The sequence below is a fragment of the Pollicipes pollicipes genome, unplaced genomic scaffold (genome assembly GCF_011947565.3).
Source record: "Pollicipes pollicipes isolate AB1234 unplaced genomic scaffold, Ppol_2.1 Scaffold_7261;HRSCAF=8764_pilon_pilon_pilon, whole genome shotgun sequence".
In the NCBI taxonomy this organism is placed as follows: Eukaryota; Metazoa; Arthropoda; class Thecostraca; order Pollicipedomorpha; family Pollicipedidae; genus Pollicipes; species Pollicipes pollicipes.
This window is the reverse complement of record NW_023597054.1, coordinates 23,548,147-23,568,883: the sequence shown is the minus strand read 5'-3', so window position 1 is coordinate 23,568,883 and position 20,737 is coordinate 23,548,147. Positions and strand designations below refer to the sequence as shown.

Genomic DNA, 20,737 nt, shown 5'->3' with positions numbered 1-20,737 from the left:
GGCCGGCCGCGCTCGCCGGGCGCGGCCGCTGTACCTGCGTAGGTGGCGGCCGTCTGCAGGATCGGTGAGCAGGCGGTGCTGCCGCGCGACACGCAGTCGTACGGCCCGGCCGGCATCAAACGCTGCGTCAGTGCCGCCTTCAGCGCCTCAAAGCTAACCAGCAACAGATCCCCCGTGCCCAACACCTCTGCGAACAGCCGGCGTGTGCGATCAGGCGCGCGGAGCGGACGGGGCCGGCCGGGCGGCGCCGGGGAGGTCCCGCGGCACGGCACGGCACGGCACAGCATGGCACGCGCCTTACGAGCATTCGGTACGTCACGGAACAGCGCGGGCTCTACTACATCAGGGCCGCGTGTTAACACCGAACAGGCAAACTTCGGGGCACGCATGCGACAATATTTACGTTTGATCAATGCAGCTGACCTACGACAACAGTATACGGCAGACCTGAGGCGGCATAATGCATGATTAACAGGACGGTTGAGCGCCTCATTGTATGTTCATCACAAAAAAGCAGCGACAAAAATGATTAATGTGCCATGCAGACGATACATTTGCATTTTCGGCGATGCGGACAGCTAAATTACGTCAAGCACAATGAACAGCCATCAATTCAGAACACATACCAGATCACGAAGCAAACTGCAGTGTAAAAACAGCCATGCGCGGCGCGCGTAAGCGGGCAGGCGGGCGCGAAGCGTCGCTGACCGGGGTTTTGTTCCCTCGAGCCTGCACTCATGCTCAAAAGAATGCCAACGTAATGAATAGTGTCTTGATGGTGGAGTGTTGTCGGAAGATCTTGAAATCCTGTAGGTGTTCTGCCGCGGCAAATCAGGTGTTCTTTGGGGTCTTTCTGGGTGCGCGCGCCTCACAGATGTTTAGAGCTGGGCAAGGTTTAAGGCCGGTGTTTTAAACAGAGGTAAGGACATGTCCGAACCTGCTGCCAAGAAAGGTTCCACACTGTACTGATCGCAAGGAAGACCTCTCGATCACACGGTCTCTGTATGACATTGACTGGCACCGCTGTCCACGGCCGCAGCAGCCGAGTGATGGTTTACGGGCGGTCGGGCGGCGGCGGTGCAGGCGTCAGCTCTGCCGGCAGCGTGGCGCCGGGCGGCGGCGGTGCAGGCGTCAGCTCTGCTGGCGACGTGGCGGCCGGGCGGCGGCCATCCTGCAGTCACTCACCGTACTCGTTGTCCACCACGCAGCCCTCCGAGCCGTCGATGTTGTTGACGGGTGAGAAGGTGACGTTGCCCAGCTTCAGAACGGATGCGATCACGCGCAGAATGCCCTGCTGCTCATCGACGGTCAGGCCGAGAATGTCCATCGCGCGCTGCCGGCAGCAGCGTCACACCAGTCCGTCAGGTAAACACGGCAACATCACATCGGTCCGTCAGGTAAATACGATAGCATCACACCGGTTCATCAGGTCAACACGACGGCATCACACCGGTCCGTCAGGTAAACGCTACGGCATAACACTGGTCATTCAGGTATGGCGGCACTACACCGGTCCGTCAGGTAAACACGGCGGCATCACACCTGTCCATCAGGTAGACACCGCAACACTGCATCGGTGCACTACTTCTGGCAACGGCAACGGATCGTCTCATGTACACCAGTGGTCAGCCCATCAGGTCTACATCACGCCATCACAGCCGTCTATCAGTGATATGCGATCAAAGGCAGCGGCAAATAAATACCCGCGTGACTTGAAAGTCCCTCTTGTCATCCAAGGAGTCATACTGAAGAGGCCTGCCCTGCTTCAAAATCTCGTAGTTCTCCACATTGCGTTGCAGCTTCAACGATTCTGCAGGACAAGAAAGAGCACAGGGAATGTGAATATCTAAAATTATAGTTGTAAAAGTGCAGTGTTCACTAACCATTTCGCGTATTTATTCAGGAACATTAGTCCTCAAAGTTGATGTATGAGTCACTAAGCGATATCTCTTTCCTATCCATGCACGAAGGCAACAATGCACCGCGCATTCAGACCTCATCTTCAGCAAACTTTATCCAACATGCACACCAGAGCGTGAGACGGAGCCAGCATAACATCGCCGCTGTGTACACGTTTCGTGCGGTGATGACGGTGTCTGACGCATGCTTGGCGTCATCGCTGCTGACGCGCCGGTGCGGCGGCGGAGACACAGGCCGCCCCCGCTTACTGAGCAGCTGGATGTCGGCTCCGGTCAGCAGCTGGTAGAAGATGTGAAAGTTTCGCTCGCCCGGCTGCTGCGCCGTCACGCGGCTCTTCTCCAGCAGATCTGGCAGCAGAGATATGGCAGCAGTCAGCGCCGGTCCGATTCGAGGTGGGGCTCCTGAGCTTCTGGCGCAGGCCCCGGGCGGACCAGACGCAGTGCCGCACGGACTCGTCACGACAGGTCGGCGGGCCAACAAGCAGACCGCGCAGTAGTGGGCATCACGAACATACGTAGTCGCTGACACGGACGCACAAATGTTCTTGATCCAAGCAGGGCGCGGTGTGGGCCGCATGAGTCGCGCAGTCGGCATACATCGTGCTGGTAACACATGAAATATTGGCTCAGCGCTGGCAGGCACTCGTGATTGGTTTAACACCTTTGTATACGTCACCTGCTGCTGGCGTAAAGTACACATCCTTCTGACTGGACGCTGAATAGATGAGCGAGGTAGGCATCACGGCACGTTCCTTTACATACCAACCCAAAGGTTTATTTTTGAACGCAGGATGTGAGTTTTGAAAGTGGAGTTCTAAATAAACTTCTGAGGCTGTCGACGTAAGCAAATGAAAGGAGAACACGCTCCCAGGAACCACGGCAGGAAGGCAAACTGACGATGATGTAACGCGGTCTGACAATCGTTCTTACGGTGCTAGCACCTTTGGTGGGCACCAGCTATCACGTGTTATCTGAATAGTCTTTGACCCAATGCAAATAAATGTCACATACAATAACCATTGATCTGCCGGACTGTCTAAAGCGGCCGGTACACAGGCAATACGCATGAAATCGCTCTGCTTTGAAACAAAGCGATTTGTAGCGGTTGATGAAAAAGTCGCCAGCACGCAGTTACAGCGATACTCACAGTTCGTGATAAGGCCACCGATCGGGTCCCCCTTGAAGTCGAACTCCAGATCCATGTATTTGCCCTGGCATAGAGACCATGAATCAGCGGGATGGCTTCAGCAAGCCACAGAGCACTACCATCAGAACTCATGCAGCCGAGGTGATTCTTTTTTTGCTCGAACGAAATGGAGGGTCTGAATAAGCGTTGTCGGGCGCACGACATGCCAGCGGGCAGCTTTAGAAGTGGCGGGTGCGCCACCGTTGTCATGGCGACGAGCCGCGGGGTTTTTGCCTCGTCTTTCCCAGGCGATAGATGTGTCTGATGCAACGCAGGTCGGTTGTCTGACTGCAGAATTGCAGCAGATACCTCCCGCTCTTGATGGCCTAATGGTGTGAAAGTTGTCAGCTCGTTTTTCGGCCCCGCCAGGAAAAAGTGTGCGAGTGTGGGGAGGGAAAAGGAGAGAGACTGAACGACCAAATGATAGATGAATCCTTAAATTCCTGAGCCTTAAACGCGCTAGGCGGCCGCTCACGGATCCTCAAGATTTATCGCAGAAAATCCTTGTATCTGTGAGAGGAAGAGAGCCGTAGTCGACCACATTTTCCTTAGGAGCATCCATGTCTTATATCAGAATACATATACAGCATTTACAGTCATCGCTTAGATGCCGCACGAAACGCTTTGAGGAGTGAACATTTGTTGGATATGTCAAGGAATCAACACGAAGATACGGCATGCTTAATGTGCATGGAACGTTGGCTTAGTCACCTTGCAGACACTTTTAAACTGCAATGCTTCTTCAGATACTCATCATCAGATATTTACCAATGCTCAAAAGTCCACCCACTTACAAAATACACATGAGCGGCATCTATTCAGATCTGCATCGATCTGCACATTGACTTTCGACTGAAGTGAAAACAAATAAATAACATTGGTCCAAATAACTGAACTGTTAACCAGGCCCACGTAGGAGCTAAGTGATTGCTGTTTCTCGTTTACACAGACTAATCAAATACATCTGTGTTGCCTTCTACGGATATAGAAAAGTACCGACAAAATCAAGCTCTCAATCCGTGGGCATCTCTGGAAAATCTAGAAGCAAGCAACCTATTATTGTAAGCACTAGACACAGAAACAGCCCTGGCAGGGGACGTCATTTACACCCAGATATCACAGAGGACAAAACAAGAGGCGAACTGTGTTGTACACGACTCCAGCAGTCAAACTCTCAAGCTGCGTATACCTGTCAGCGTCATATTCATCAATGTCAAGCATTCACGATGGTCGGGAAGGCCACTGACCGGACAAAGCATGCTCATGATGCCCGGGAAGGCCACTGACCGGACAGAGCGTGCTCGCAATGGTCGGAAAGTCACTGATCGGACAGAGCATACTCACAATGGTCGGGAAGACCACTGATCGGACAGAGCGTGCTCACCATGGTCGGGAAGACCACTGACTGGATAGAGCATGCTCACAATGGCCAGGAAGGCCACTGAGCGGACAGAGCATGCTCACCATGGCCGGGAAAGCCACTGACTGGATAGAGCACGCTCACAATGGTGAGGAAGGCCACTGAGCGGACAGAGTACTCACAAAGCGAGACGAGTTGTCGTTGCGATGCGTCTTGGCGTTCCCAAATGCTGCAATGAAGATCAATGTGAGCCGGCGGGTAGCGAATGGCCGCCCATTCGTGGAGATCAGGGATCGGTCAGGAGTGTGCGACTGGCCTGACCTCTGCTAAGAGTGTGTGGCTCGCCTGAGCTCTGACGAGAGTGTGTGGTGTGAGTGAGTGTGGGGCTGAGGCGAGCTGGAAGGAGGATGGCTGGTCTCAGCTCCGCTGAGAGTGTGTGGTTGGTCAGAGCTCAGCTGAGAGTGTGTGGCTGGTCTGAGCTCTGTTGAGGGTGTTTGGCTGTCATGAGCTCTGCCCTGAGAGTGTACCTGGCCTGAGCGCTGAGAGTGTGCGGCTGACCTGGGCTCATTACAGGTTATTCCACCCGTCTGAACTGGGTCGGGGGTGGAGAAGTGGGGGTGGGGTGCGTTGGGGGTTGGGGGTTGGTGAGCGACCTGGACTGGACTTACAATTAAGCTTTGCCTCCCATAAATTGAATCGTTGTGTGACTGCAACGCACATACCGGAAGCGTGCGTAAGTTACTCACTGAAAGCAAAATCTAAGTATTCATGTCACACGTCGTCCTGCGAAACCCCACTGACAGTCTTTCTCGTGATAGCGTGCCGGAGGGCATTTGCGCGGTGCACGTGACCTCCAAGAGCGGATGTAGGCCGGGGCCCACGGGCCGTGTCACAGTGCCTCCCCTCCCCTGTCCGCGGATGATGAATGTCGGGTCAAAATGACACATTGTTAGACATTGAAGAACATCTGAAACTTCTGAGAAACGTAGTTTGCCTTAAATTTTAATCGCAACGTCTTTTTGAACGTTGACGTTTCAAACCACGTTTTTTCATCCCTCAATGACAGCATTCTGAATTCACTTTCATTTGTATTGCTTGAAGTTGAGTCTCTATTTTATATCGGCAGGTATCATGTTTTGCAAATATCATACGATCAGTGGAATTACCCATTCATTTTACCACCTTACCGTCTCGTCACTGTACGGCGTCCACCTCTCCCACACACGATCGACGCAAGTTCGCTTATAGCCATGAGACACTGGAGAAAAGACAGCTCACATCCCTTTCTTTTAAAATGTGTACATACTCAAAGCCAACATACAAAGCTGTTGTCTCGACACGACTCCGCGCTGGCGTCATTCAAACACCATCCAGGTCTGCCGAGAGCATCGCTGCCGACGGAGGCGCTATCTCACGGATGCGCCACCGAGGCCACGCCGGGCAGCGCTAGCGGGCGACCGTACCGCAGCACGGCCGTGTATTGCGGTACAGTCTAACACGGTCGCCAGCTGGCCGGCAGAGGAAAACCCAGCTCGTCCTGCCCCTGGCGCCTTATTCAACGGATCCGACGATATGACCAGTGAATGACTCGACAGGGAAGCCACAAGTATATGGACACGAGATCCAACAAACCGTGCGGTCCTGTCCCAGTACATACGTGCAGGAGCATGGACCAGTCCGGTAAGGTGGATGCTTGGTCCTTATTTCGTGGATATAAAGTACTCAGCCTACTGAGCCCAAATGGTGCACAAAGGATCTCCTCCCCGAACACACACGCACACACACACACACACACACACACACACACACACACACACACACACACACACACACACACACACACACACACACACACACACACACACACACACACACACACACACACACACACACACACACACACACACACACACACACACACACACACACACACACACACACACACACACACACATACACTTTTGGAGCTACAATCTTTAAAACAATCTCACACGTCTGATAAAACACGGTATTGCACTGCTATCACAGGCCTGGCCGGGGGGGGGGGAGGGGGTACCCAGACACCAATTTAAACGTTAAGAAATCCAAGGATTAAACGTTAGCAATTACGTCCTTTTCCAAAATGGCACTGCCCAGGGCTGGAAGACCGTAGTTGGGTTAAAAAGCCCTTTACTGGATTGTGGGCCTCTAATTCACATCATAGCTCGTGATCATTCCACCTTCGGTAAGACATATTGGCGTGACAGAGAGTTTATTTACCTGCGCAGCGATGCACAGGTGTTCCACCTCTCCCTGAACTTACTCATAAGACGCAATAACCGCTCCACATATACTCGAGCCCGAAACATGCGGGCGATTTCAAATAAGTTTTTGTCTAAATTTACCTAAAGTCTGGATGCTCGGCAGCAAATAACAAACCAAACCACACTTAAAAGAAATCAGGCTGCCTTTCATGGATGTCGTCCTGTCTACTATCACCTCTACCTTTCACTTTATCTACTATAAACGCGTCTGCTCAGCAGGTCCATACTGAAAAACGTGATCAAGTATAAGTGGTCTGAAATTGATTATTGTGATGTGGTCCCATTACCCCCCGTGGCCTTTAAAATTTTCTTTCCTTTCCCGGACCGCAACATCATTGGAAGAAAGGCGAGCTTCATTGTCTGCAACCTAGAAAAAAGCGCTAGATATAGTTGTGATGAGACATTGAATGCTATGAGGGTGTAGCTGCCCTCTTCCCGTTCAAGCCCAGGAGGCTCTTTAAAAAGTCCCCATCCAGGACCTCCCATCTGTGAGGAGACTGCATTTGATGCTTTCCTCAAATGAAAATACGTGACTACGCCTGTGGGCACAGTAATTTTATTATCATGATGTTCTGAGCTTGAAGGGTAAAAAACAAATGAGATAAAAGGCATCACAAGACGAAAAATCATCACGTGTCAAGAAGCCTAGCACCGTGCGGAGACTATTCCAATCTAAATACGGTACCTTTCCGGCCCTTCCGTACATTCACGAGGCTTCAGTGGCTGGGCCCCACTGCCTGAGCAGAGGCGGGGCTTTACCTCACCCCTGTAGCCCTCGCTCCCCCGAGCGAGCAACTGGCCAAGGACTCCAAGTGCATTCGTAAACCCTGTGAAAGTCAGGGCTCCTGGCAAGGATAAGTGTATTTCATTGACACCCTGTTTTGCCTTGATCTATTTAGCTTCTATTCCTTTTGACTCCTTGCCTGCTTGATTTTTGCAATCGACTTTTTGCCAGTTGAGTTTATGCGTGTGACTTTAATCATTTTGGTCAACTGTATTTTACTTTTATCAGTTATAACTTTGCCACTTGATTTTAATCGTTTTGGATCTTTGAAATCGGACTTAGTGTCTTTGCACTGTTTGTTTTTATATCTCTTGTAATGGAACCCTGCTGGAGAAAGGAATGTCTGCGGACCCGTCTGGCGTTCGGCAGCTCCGACGCCCGCTCACCTTCCAGCACGGGGTTGGACTGCAGCAGCTGGCTCTTGATGGCGTTGACCTCCTTGGCCCGGCCGGAAACGGCGGCCACGTACTGCATGATGAGCTTGGAAGCCTCGGTCTTGCCGGAGCCACTCTCGCCCGATATGACCACACACTGGTCGCAGTTCTGCTCACGCACCGCCCGGTAGGCCTCCTCGGCCACGGCGTACCTGACGAGAGTCGCACGAGGAAACTTTAGCACGTGACACTTCACGCAACGCAAATTACTGCGGAAAGGAAAAGTTGGGTGAGTATAGTAACAATCCCAGGTGGCAACAACGTTTGCTGACCAATTGCAGCAGCCAATAATGTGTTTCAGCTGAGCAATAATGTAGCTATAGCCGACGCAATGCCATGCATTAGGCCTGCTACACTGCCAACAGTTGCTTTCATAACTCAGCCGTCCGAGGTGCTACGTGTCCTGCCCTGTCCTGAGGAAGCGGCGATGCCTCACGGGGTCTAGGGCAATCTTGCAGTTGGAGCAATCCAGCCACAACGCACAGCCAGACTAGTCTGTGCTCTGCTGGTGACGGGTGCGTGGAGGTACACCGACTAAAATACCAGGCCCTCCAACCCCAGCAGAGAGAGCAGACAGAACAGACCAATGCATATCATACAGCACGAACTTGGCGTATCCCACATGAAGTCTTTAGGATGGGAAAGCTGAGATATGCAACACGTCTACATATCCAGCGGGCAAACAAGACACCCGCTATGGGGGAGGGGGGGGGGGGGGCAGCGCCGCGGCGCCGGCGGCGTCGTCCCCACCGGACGGCTGACCGACGGCCCCAGCCGGAGAGCTCACACGTGCGGTGGCAGCTCAAACCGCGAGCAGGCCCGATACGCGCGGATCACTTCACTGGTGTAGAGCGCCAGCTTCTTGTAGGGGTTGACGGAGATGAGCACCTGCCCGATGTACGTCTGGAACCGGGCGTCACAGCGTCAGCACGCCGGCACGGACACGAGGCAGCCAGCTGGCGCCGTCGGCTTTACCGACGATTCATTCTGCGCTGGCATTCCGCAGCCAAAGTGGCCAGCACGCCGGTCTCCGGACCCGCAGACAGTGGCGGACAGTGTGTTCGAGGCACAGCAGCATGTGGGCTCGCGTTCCATCTAAGACATGACATTTCCCCTGATAAGGAGGGAAAAATTTACGTAGGCGGCTGTCTTGTATTTGAAAGCAGACTGAAAACCCGCACTTTCGGGCTAGTGGGCTTGGGCAAACTAATTTCATTACTCGAACCATTTGACCGGTTTGGTCAGTGTCCAGTCCAGACAACAGGTTGCGTTTAGCAAAACCCAGGCCCATCACCATTCAGGCAAACTCATCGCGGTGCTAATTTAGTTTAAGTACAACTTAGAGAGGGTGTCCCGCCTTCGGTGCATATTTTAAAAAAAAACATGCTTTCGTGAAACCTCATAACCAGTGACGTTTAATAACAGCAATGGGTATTACTTTCGTAGCGGTGAGCAGGGAGTCCAGGTGTGTGGTGGTGGTGGGGGGGGGGGGACGACAACTTGGAAGGGCATTTTGGATACATAATTACGGGTTTACTGTTGAGTATTTTCAAAAAGCGCCGGAGAAGCATGCCCTGCTGCCCCCTTCGCCCTCCCTTTCTGTTCTTACATCCACGGCGTTAGCACTTCGCAGTTCGCACCGAACGCACTTGACCCCATTAAAAATGGAGCCATTCCAAGGACACGCTAGCCAAAAATTAGCGCACATGAGGCCTCTAGATGAGCTCATGAGCACAGTCGGTGAACCGGTTCATGGCGCGGACTCCTTATGGCTGCGGTGCTGCTTAGATAGCTATTATGCTTTATAATATCATATACCATATATCGCTACTATATATGATTACTTAGCCTTTGGTACCTTTCCTGCCATTGCCTTATGAGAACGTGGTTCAGGGCATGTCAGATCGGTAGGGCTGTCATTTCACATAATTTGGGTTGGGGACGCCCCATCCCACAAATTGTTGTATGCGCATGTTACTATTAGGCCTTAGGCCTTACATACACATTGTACGTACAGCGCACACACTTCGCCATTCCGAGCTCATTGCGAATGACTGCATCCAGCACGCCGCTGTCCTGTGCCCAAATTTTGCTGGTTCCGTACTGCACACGGCTCTGCAATTTCGTGAATGGTGCGTTTCAGGGAATATCTCATAGTCCATAAACGTATTATTTTTTTAAAGGACGCGACGTACGTCGTCGCGCTGCTTTTATGGAACACCAACAACATTGACCATATGACCGCTCAGGGGCCATGGCGCAGCTGGGATTCGAACTCAGACCCCCACATGGGAGTCCGACGCGCTAACCACTCGGCCGTTACGCCCCCGTCCGTACACATAAAGTGGATCACATATCGTGCAATACACTTATGACACAGTGGCAGTTACACGCGCTGCAAGTGCGGGACAAAGTAGCATTGGCATTGATCTGCCTCTCGCGGATCCTGCCGGGCTCATGCCGTCCCTGCCAGACTCAAAGCACGCCAAAAGGCTGTGGGCGTATCGTAAGACCGATGAGCCGTTCACTGACGCGTAGGATATGCGCCTTCTCCAGCGCCCAGCGGAGCGGGGAGGTGAGCGCCGCGGGGCGGGAGAGCAGCTCGCCCGGTCCCCAGCGCGGGGGCTCGCCGGCCCGTGCCGCGTCTGGTCAGCACCGCCCGGCCATCAGCCACTCAGCTGCAGCACGCACGCCGTTATTACGCATGAACGTGCAGGATGATGTGAATTATGGAGACGCGTTTGCAAGCGGACTGCCTACGCAAACGGTGCGGATGGTGCGTCAGTCAGTGATGTGAGTCATGCTGGTTTGTACTGAATTACATCACGATGACTTAACTGAATATCGCCGAAAAGCGTGAGCTGAAGCTACAAACAAATGCCAGGTTAACCCATCACGGCTTTCCAGGTAGACAGTGTACAGCGCATCTTTGGACGTTTCCGGTGCACGTGTGTCAGCGCGAAGGTTACCCACGTCGGCTTTGCGCTGAGACTGCTTCAAAGCTGGCCGTGGCCGACTGAAGAATGTGTCTGGCATCCAGGCCTGCACCGGGGGGGGGGGGGGGGGAGGGGCACGCATGCCGCAACTTCGAGCCCATCACTGGCCGGGCGGGCGTGGCCATGGGCCTGGCTGGCTCTTTCACCACGTCAGTATGTCTGTGGGCGCTGTCCGTCAGTGTGTGCCTTGCACCCTTACTCGCCGGGTCAGTGGGTCGGTGTGCCTGAGGGTCTCCCTGTCAGCCGGGTCGCTGTGCCTGGGTCTCTCTGTCAGCCGGATCGGTGTGCCTGAGGGCCTCCCTGTCAGCCGAGTCGGCGTGCCTGAGGGCCTCCCTGTCAGCCGGGTCGGCGCGCCTGTGGTCTTCACTGTCAACCGGGTCGGCGTGCCTGAGGGTCTTCTCTGTCAGCCGGGTCTGCGTGCCTGAGGGCCTCCCTGTCAGCCGGGTCGGCGCGCCTGTGGTCTTCTCTGTCAGCCGGGTCTGCGTGCCTGAGGGCCTCCCTGTCAGCCGGGTCGGCGCGCCTGTGGTCTTCTCTGTCAGCCGGGTCTGCGTGCCTGAGGGCCTCCCTGTCAGCCTGGTCAGCGTGTCTGCAGTCTCCCTGTCAGCCGGCTCGGCGTGTCTGAGGGCCTCCCTGTCAGCCGGGTCAGCGTGTCTGCAGTCTCCCTGTCAGCCGGCTCGGCGTGCCTGTGGGCCTCCTTGTTAGCCGGGCCCGCGTGTCTGTGGGCCGGCCCCAGCTGGCCGGTCGCCAGCCAGCGCCACTGTGCCGCTCCAGCGCTGCCGGCCAGGAAGTGCCGAGCAGCCGTGTAATGGGCAGTGGGGGAAGGAGGGAGGGGGAGGGGGGAGGGCAGCGGTGCCCGGTACGGACGACATTCTATGACTGCGGTCGGGCGGCGGCAGCCGGCGCTGCCACCAGTCAACCATCGACCAGACTGCAGGGCGCGGCAGCCCCGTCTGACCATGAATGAGACGGCAGCGGTGTTCTGAGACACATGAATGAGACACCAGCGCTGGCCGGCAGTATCCTCTAACGACAGCGCTGGGCGGCGACACCCAGCACTGGGACAGCGCACAGCGTGACCCGCAGGGAAGAGTAACACATGGTCTTACCGCAAGTGATGCCCTCCGATACGTCACCAATTGAACAACGGAGGCATCCTTCCCATATCAGGTTTATGGCATACTGCTGACATATTTATGCCATGGAATAAAACGAGCCTGAACTTGACAACTATGAATGACCAAATACCTTTTAAAAACCTAACACATTACGCTGCAGCCCAGGAGTAATGAATTACTTTCTGCTGGATGACCATGGGAACCAGGTGCGTGGCCAGAGCCTTTGCGAAAGTGCGGTGGGGGGGGGGGGGAGGGGGGGAGAAACATAGGGTTAACAAAGAGCTCCCTGATAATAAAAGACCTCCCAAAAAAGGCTGGATATGAACCATGTGTTAATCAGGGTGTGTTTTTCGTTTATATTTTTTTCATTTTCACCTTCCAGCACTGGAAAAAAGTCAGAAGCCACCTCGAGATCAATTCTGCCTGCACTTTAGTAAAACAAAAAACAGAAAATTGTGCGTTCAAGGGCTGCTTGAAATAAACTGCCGGGCTCTACGTTTTGCAATGGTCCAGTGAACTCTTTTTAAGCCGATCGAACTCATAATCTTCGTCAGCATTTTTATCTGGGTTGCACAGATATATCAAGGACCCCGCGAATGTCCATTGAAGATTAAAATGGGTCAACACTGTATTGATATTGCCAAGTCGTGTTTGTCTGGAACTTCCCAACATCCGGTCAGAATCGATTAGTGGTGCAGCTTGTGTAACGCAGTTTTGAGCATGCGCGCTGGACATCTTAGCAACAAAAACCCGCCAGGCGTTTCAGTCCCTAGAGGCCGTGCAGCATCGACCCCGCGGCTCACACTGAGTCGTAGCCAACAGGAGGACGAAAATGATGACACATCTGAAACAGTACATTCGAACGCTTTAGGACATAAAATCATACATTTAAAGAATATTCCGAGCGTGCATTTTTCCTGTGCGAATCCTAGACTAATGATACTAACAGATTGGCCTTTACATCACCGCGAAGTGGTGTCGGAATCTGATCGTGGAACTCAAAGAGTAGAGACAGAATCTCTGCTTTCGTGTTGCTGTAACTTTTTATTTGCCCGTTCTGATCTTTTAACTGTATGAATTAATTTTGAAAGGCATTCAGAAACATTGCTTTGCGATGGTCGTTCTTGCGCACACGGCGCCTGCCGCCTAGCTTACTTGCTGTGGCCAACGGTTCGGTTTTACGAAAACTGCAACCCAGGCCATCGCTCTCCTGCTCCTGGGATTGCGGGTGCGCAGGCTCAAGCCTTTTCATGTAATTTGTTTCAGTAGTCGATTGTGCGAAAGAATGGACGTTCTTAGGCACACTGGGATAGCCATGTGGGTTTTTCAACTAATTTCGGCACACTCTACAATATTGATATCCCTTATCTATTTCCGGGAAAGGGCTCCCTTGAGTAGAACACTGTGGGGCACATTGTTGTTCCCGGCAAAGGGCTGAATGACCATTCCGCCCCACGGCGGAGTGTTTTCCGACTGTCCGACTGCCATTCTGGCGACACGTGGCAGGATCCCCTGGTCTATCCGGAGGCCCTTAGAGGGATACATTATATCCATTGTTCTCCTCCCTGAGGCGGGAGGCCTTCTGACCCGCGCAATTAGCCCCGTATCGACGAGAGAACCCTTATTGACGCAACAACATCGATGACCGCTGTAGGTGGTCCAATAATTGGCACATGGACTCCAGTTCGGCTTAACGAACGCATGCTGTAATTGGGTTGGAGAGCCCACCCTTCGGCACTGGGAAGGTACCTCCGGTACTCCCTGCCGGCACAGAATACTTCAACTGCCTCAATGGGAGCACTCATCACACGCTCTCGTGTTTACTGTCACTGTCAAAGGGCCCGACCAACGCAAGCGGCCATTTGTCATTCAGGGCGCCGTCCCCGTCCCCGTTAAGCAAATCTTCCCCTGACCGACCCGAGGCGCCTTGTTGGCACATAATTCCCTGTCAGGCACTGTGGGCCACTTAACGGTACAGAAGCCCCGACCAATGTGAATTGCGGGCCCGGCCTTGCCCCTGCTTGGGAAATGGGCCACCAGAGCTCAGACCCACACGGAGACGGCTGTTCGTTGTTGGTGATGTCTGGCCGAAATAGAAGAGCGCTCTGTCTCAGGGGTCTGTCTGAACGCTCTGTCTCAATCGGAGCAAGAGATCCTCTAACTGACATTTGAGATCACGGCCCTATGGGCGGTGGTCCTCAATGTGACCTTCAGCCAGCCCTTTTGGTCCTTTAGCCTTCCAACCGAGCGCTTAATCTGTAACCTAGAGAGACCATTCCGCCCTTCTTCGGGCTCCCTCAAACACCGCTCCGACTCGGCCTCGACTCGGGATCACTTGCCGCCACAGAACCCTCGTTAGGCACTGTGGCCCCTGACCGACACAAGTGCCCCTCATTGTGTCAAGGGCCCCGAACATTGCAAACTGCGGGTCCCGGCTTGCGAAATAAGTCTCAACGGCTCAGACAGACATGGTGCCAGCTGCTCGGTGTTCGTGGTCTCCGGCCGACTTAGACATCCCTATTGTCTCAGAAATTCCTCAAACGGTGCAATAGGACCTGTGGCTGGTATTTCAGGTCGCTACCCTGCTGGTCGCGATTTTTCATGTGGCCTACAGCACGTTCTTCGGGCCATTATGCCATCCAGCTGAGCCTTTGATTGTCGCTTCCGGTGGGCCGTCCGAGCCCCCTCTTCGGCCTCATCGCACGCTTCCCTTGGTCGGAACAGGGCCCCTCGCGAGCACAGGACCCTCTGTTAAGCGCTATGGACCGCTGATAGGTACAGAGGCTCCGACCAGTGTAAATCCCTGGCCCCGGTTTTATAGCTGATTGGGAGGACATTCACGCCCATACCGACGCCGAGCCGACTTTGCGGCACTGGTGGTGTCTGACCGACATATTGGCCCATATCGATTCAAGAGGTCCCTAATCAACACAACGGGCCTTCTGACTGCTATTTAGGAGCCATCCCCATTTGGTCGGGGCTCCCGAATTCCACCCCGACCAGCCCTTCATGCCCTTAGACCCTCCGACGGAGCCCCTGGTCGTCGAACTACGTGCACCCTCTAGGCTCTCCGGGAATCCTCAAACACAGCCTCTTGCCGACGCCAACATAGGGGGGCTGTGAGGCGCTAACAGAGGCTGCGGCCCCAACCCATGTGAATCGCCTTCAGACACTTGCCGCCACGGAGCCGACTGTGCGTTACTGCTGGCACTAACCAACATATGGACACTTATCGGCTCAGGGGGGCCCTAATCAGCGCGCAGGGCCCTCTGGCCGGCATCAGAGTACCCAGCCCTGCAAGCTGGGTCCCTGAACGCGACCTCCGGGCAGCCTTTCGGGCCCCTAATCGTAGGTTCCGATGGTCTTCGATTCTTACGATTCTACGAACACTATAAGGTGTTTTCATGTTATCACGTTCCATTTTTTCCATTTCACATTCCGCTTCAACGGTGTGTGTTTCTCCCCTGGGCACCAATGAATGTCGAATTATTTTATCCAAATCAGCACTCCTGACATGCTCTTGGGTGGAGAAGGCCACAGTGGTTTCCGCGTTCAGATTGTGTGAGCCTGCCGACTAACCAAGCTCACCACTCAACCCAACAGGCCACCAGAAACGATGAATACCGCCCTTGAACTTAACCAGCAACCGTCACCGGGAGGGATGCGGCGGACCAGGAGATACCACCGGGAGGGGTATGGTGGACCAGGAGACACACCGGGAGGGATGCGGCGGACCAGGAGACACCACCGGGAGGGGTATGGCGGACCAGGAGACACCACCGGGAGGGGTATGGCGGACCAGGAGACACACCGGGAGGGGTATGGCGAACCAGGAGACACCACCGGGAGGGGTATGGCGGACCAGGAGACACCACCGGGAGGGGTATGGTGGACCAGGAGACACCACCGGGAGGGGTATGGCTGACCAGGAGACACACCGGGAGGGGTATGGCGAACCAGGAGACACACCGGGAGGGGTATGGCGGACCAGGAGACACACCGGGAGGGGTATGGCGGACCAGGAGACACACCGGGAGGGAAATGGCGGACCAGGAGACACACCGGGAGGGGTATGGCGGACCAGGAGACACCACCGGGAGGGGTATGGTGGACCAGGAGACACCACCGGGAGGGGTATGGCGGACCAGGAGACACACCGGGAGGGGTATGGCGGACCAGGAGACACACCGGGAGGGATATGGCGGACCAGGAGACACACCGGGAGGGAAATGGCGGACCAGGAGACACACCGGGAGGGATGCGGCGGACCAGGAGACACACCGGGAGGGAAATGGCGGGCCAGGAGACACCACCGGGAGGGAAATGGCGGACCAGGAGACACCACCGGGAGGGATATGGCGAACCAGGAGACACACCGGGAGGGGTATGGCGGACCAGGAGACACACCGGGAGTGGTATGGCGGACCAGGAGACACCACCGGGAGGGGTATGGTGGACCAGGAGACACCACCGGGAGGGATATGGCGGACCAGGAGACACCACCGGGAGGGATATGGCGGACCAGGAGACACCACCGGGAGGGATATGGCGGACCAGGAGACACCACCGGGAGGGGTATGGTGGACCAGGATACACCACCGGGAGGGATATGGCGGACCAGGAGACACCACCGGGAGGGGTATGGCGGACCAGGAGACACCACCGGGAGGGATATGGCGGACCAGGAGACACCACCGGGAGGGATATGGCGGACCAGGAGACACACCGGGAGGGGTATGGCGGACCAGGAGACACACCGGGAGGGGTATGGCGAACCAGGAGACACACCGGGAGGGGTATGGCGGACCAGGAGACACACCGGGAGGGGTATGGCGAACCAGGAGACACACCGGGAGGGGTATGGCGGACCAGGAGACACACCGGGAGGGAAATGGCGGACCAGGAGACACACCGGGAGGGATATGGCGAACCAGGAGACACACCGGGAGGGAAATGGCGGACCAGGAGACACACCGGGAGGGATATGGCGAACCAGGAGACACACCGGGAGGGGTATGGCGGACCAGGAGACACACCGAGAGGGGTATGGCGGACCAGGAGACACACCGGGAGGGAAATGGCGGACCAGGAGACACACCGAGAGGGGTATGGCGGACCAGGAGACACACCGGGAGGGAAATGGCGGACCAGGAGACACACCGGGAGGGGTATGGCGGACCAGGAGACACACCGGGAGGGGTATGGCGGACCAGGAGACACCACCGGGAGGGGTATGGCGGACCAGGAGACACACCGGGAGGGGTATGGCGAACCAGGAGACACCACCAGGAGGGGTATGGCGAACCAGGGAATGCCACAGGACGGAGATGTCGGTTGCAAGTACGGGAGCCGTGAGAGATCAGAACGTGCCGGCTGACGCGTCATTAGCGTGAGCGCAGTTGGCTGATGCGTCATCAGTGTGAACACTGTCGGCCGACGCGTCATCAGTGTGAACGCAACGGACTGACGCGTCATCAGTGTGAGCGCAGCTGGCTGATGCGTCATCAGCGCGGAGGCCGTCCGCGTGCCACACCACCCGGGAGGACAGCTACCCCCCCCCCCCCGCCCCCCCTCCCGCCCCTCCCCAACAGTGACGGGACAGCGGGCCGCGGTGTGCGGCCGCCGGCCGTCGACCGCGCCCGGTCGGCATCGCACTATGCGGCATGCCGTCCGCCGCAGGCAGCGGGCAGCGCTGGCAAGCGCTTGTCATCGCTGAAATAGTGGCGAGCCAGGAATCCGAGGCATGCCGGATGAGCAGCCAAAACGAGCAGAGCTGATATTACTGGAGTCGACACGGCGCCAAAATAGCACGAGCGGAAACGGGTGCCGAGCACATCAGCTGTGCAGCGCATGGGCAGCGCTCCGTCCAGTGGCATTCAGATCTCAGCCCCAGACCTGATCAGACCAGCCACGGCATGACAGATGCTTTCCTCAACACTCGAAGACCTACAAATCAACAAGGCATGGGAGGGGTTCTGCCGGAGGACAAATGATTATTCATCCACCTAACTGCTTTCTATACCGCTCTTTATTTCCGTCAGTCAGTTCGGGGTTTCTCGGCGAATGACGTATCATCAATTTTGCTATCACTGAAATAATACTGTTTGGGAACTTGTGACCAAACTGAGAAAACTGACACTGCAGGCATAGCTAATATCGGTGAGTAGCAAGAAGTTGGCACCTGTTGGAGGAAGATTTTTTGAAGGCCATTCGTCACATACCTAAGATGTATGGCTGCGTTTTATGTTTTTCGTTATCCTGAAGACGATGCAAGTCTTCATTTGCTTCGCTTGAGTCATATCGACACGTGACTTCGCAGAGAACATGCCAATTTTCCGGGAATGTGACTGCCGTATGAGAGTATTCGGAAGCTGGAAAACTCCGGTGAAAGGAATGAACGCTCCAACCGAAACCAAATCTAAAAGCATTTATACGAACCAAGAAAACGAATGGAAGGCAATAAAACGAAGGCGACAAAACTTCGATGCGACGATATTACAACGAAAACAAAAGAATGTTACGCAATCAATCATATGCATCGTTTTTGTAGGAGTAACGCTATTCTAACTCTGCAACCGGTCTCCATGTGAATCCTATCAATCAGTCAAGCTTAGCGCCTGAGACCGGCAAGCTTCTGGTCGTATGTTCGTATCATTACCTCTACTTTACCCAGTCCTGATTCTTAATTTTCTTTCCCTAACCCTCCCCTTATCACATTCTTTATCTTCCTACACATCCATCTCATCGCCACAGGCGCATTAATAGCCACCAAAATGTATGAACTCACTGGTTTGACAATACAATGCAATACACGAAAATGGAATGCTGTTATTGCACCTTTTTGTCCGACTTTGCACCTGTTCTTCCATCCCAGACAGCCAAGCTTACTTGAGACGCTAAGAATTCGTTCAAAGCAGCGCTGGTCGTGCTGGGATAACATGCCGCGATCCGGCAAAAAAATGAATCGTGCTTGCACCATGCACTTGACTTTATGTTGGTCCTCTCGTGCACACCCTGGGAATTTGGTCTGGTTACAAGCCCGCAATACAAAATTGTTCCAATTACTCCGCACACCAATTGTGTCGTTACGGCTCTTCGGACCACGCTGTTTCCAGCATTTCAAGTCATTCTGGATGGCGGCGTCACTTTTATGCCGGAAAATGTTACGACACGGATGTGCCATGTCATGTTAATTTAATTTGGTTGGGTGCAATCGGATGTTTTCATGTCGATCGCGTTAATCAATGCAGCAGTTATAAGACTGGCACTCAGCTCTGTTGGGCTACGTGAGTTCAGCAGTCTCACCCCACATGATGCAGTCGGAGTGTGTCATTCTTCTAATGATTTGAAGAGTCAGGACGCGTTAATAACAAATGGTGATGCAGTGGTGATTGCTGTTTTTCTGATAGCAGCCTCAACGTGTGATTTCTAAGCGGATTCTTTTGCTGTGGCCTCTAGCAAGCGGACTCCAGGTAGTCACTTTAAGGTAGTTAAGCTCCGCGATTTTTAACGTGGCGCACTATCCATTCAGCTTTTACTCTGGATGTCGGGTAATGCATCTTGGTCTCCCAGCTTGGTCAATGCGGAGCTCTGTAGCGCTCAGGATTGATGATGGTGGTTGTTACCGCAAAGCGTCAAAGTAAACCCTCCTCTCCCAGCCGAGCGCCCGGCACGGGTGGGGTCTGAACGCGCTACTCACGTAAATCTGGTCGTGTTTGTATCTCTGGTGGAGGTTGGCGATGAAGGCCTGCTCGGTGAGTGGCTCAAGCAGCACGGTGTCCCAAACACCAACCTGGCGCTCCAGGGCCAGGGGGCGGCCGGCGCCGAGCGCGCGGCCCTCGCCGCCCGGCGGGCCCGGACCGCCGCTCGCCATCACCGGCGACACCCGCTCTGAAACACAGCCGCACACGTACCGTCACCACCGGCTGACACTCTGAAACATGACCGCACACGCACCGTCACCATCGGCTGACGCTCTGGAACGCAGCCGCACACGGGCTGTCACTATCACATGACGCTCTGTAACACAGCCGCACATCGTGTGTCATCATCGGCTGATACGATGTAACACAGCCGTTCACGCACCGTCACATCACCAGCGACACCCGCTCTGTAGCACAGTCGCACACGCACCGTCACCACCACACGATGCGCTGTAACACAGCCGCACATACACCATCTCCATCGCCTGACGCTCTGCAACGCAGCCGTACACGCACCGCTTCCATCACCTGACACGCTGTAACGCAGCCGCACGCGCACCGTCACCATTAATTGACACGCTGTACACAGCCACACACGCTCCATCACATTGTCGTGAGGGCTCTGAAACACACACCGTCACCATCGCCTGACACTGTAACACAGCCGCACACGCACCATCACATCGTCATGAGGGCTCTGAAACACACACCGTCACCATCAGCTGACATTTTGAAGCATGAACAGACACGGTTTGCTGCCAGTCCGTGATTCTCACTATCCTTTTCATCCATTGCATTGCTGTGCAACATTTTTGTGCTGGACACTCTACCACGAACGTCACAATACCTGTATTAAATCAGATCTGTGACTGCTTACTAAGGGCCACGGTGTTGTTTGTTGTCGTTTTTATTGCAATAGTAAGTCCTGAAGGATCGC

At 54.6% G+C, this 20,737-nt stretch overlaps 1 protein-coding gene across 1 annotated transcript in view; it reads right to left on the bottom strand.

The window, feature by feature from the left end:
* LOC119111858 (unconventional myosin-Ia) overlaps positions 1–20,737 on the bottom strand; it is a gene marked incomplete in the record, with an annotated part of 106,475 nt that overhangs the window by 65,408 nt on the left and 20,330 nt on the right. Inside the window, 8 exon segments of the mRNA XM_037235694.1 lie at positions 1,186–1,333; positions 1,704–1,810; positions 2,169–2,267; positions 3,067–3,130; positions 4,648–4,694; positions 7,939–8,138; positions 8,774–8,889; positions 19,797–19,987. Coding sequence (XP_037091589.1) covers positions 1,186–1,333; positions 1,704–1,810; positions 2,169–2,267; positions 3,067–3,130; positions 4,648–4,694; positions 7,939–8,138; positions 8,774–8,889; positions 19,797–19,970 — 955 coding nt within the window.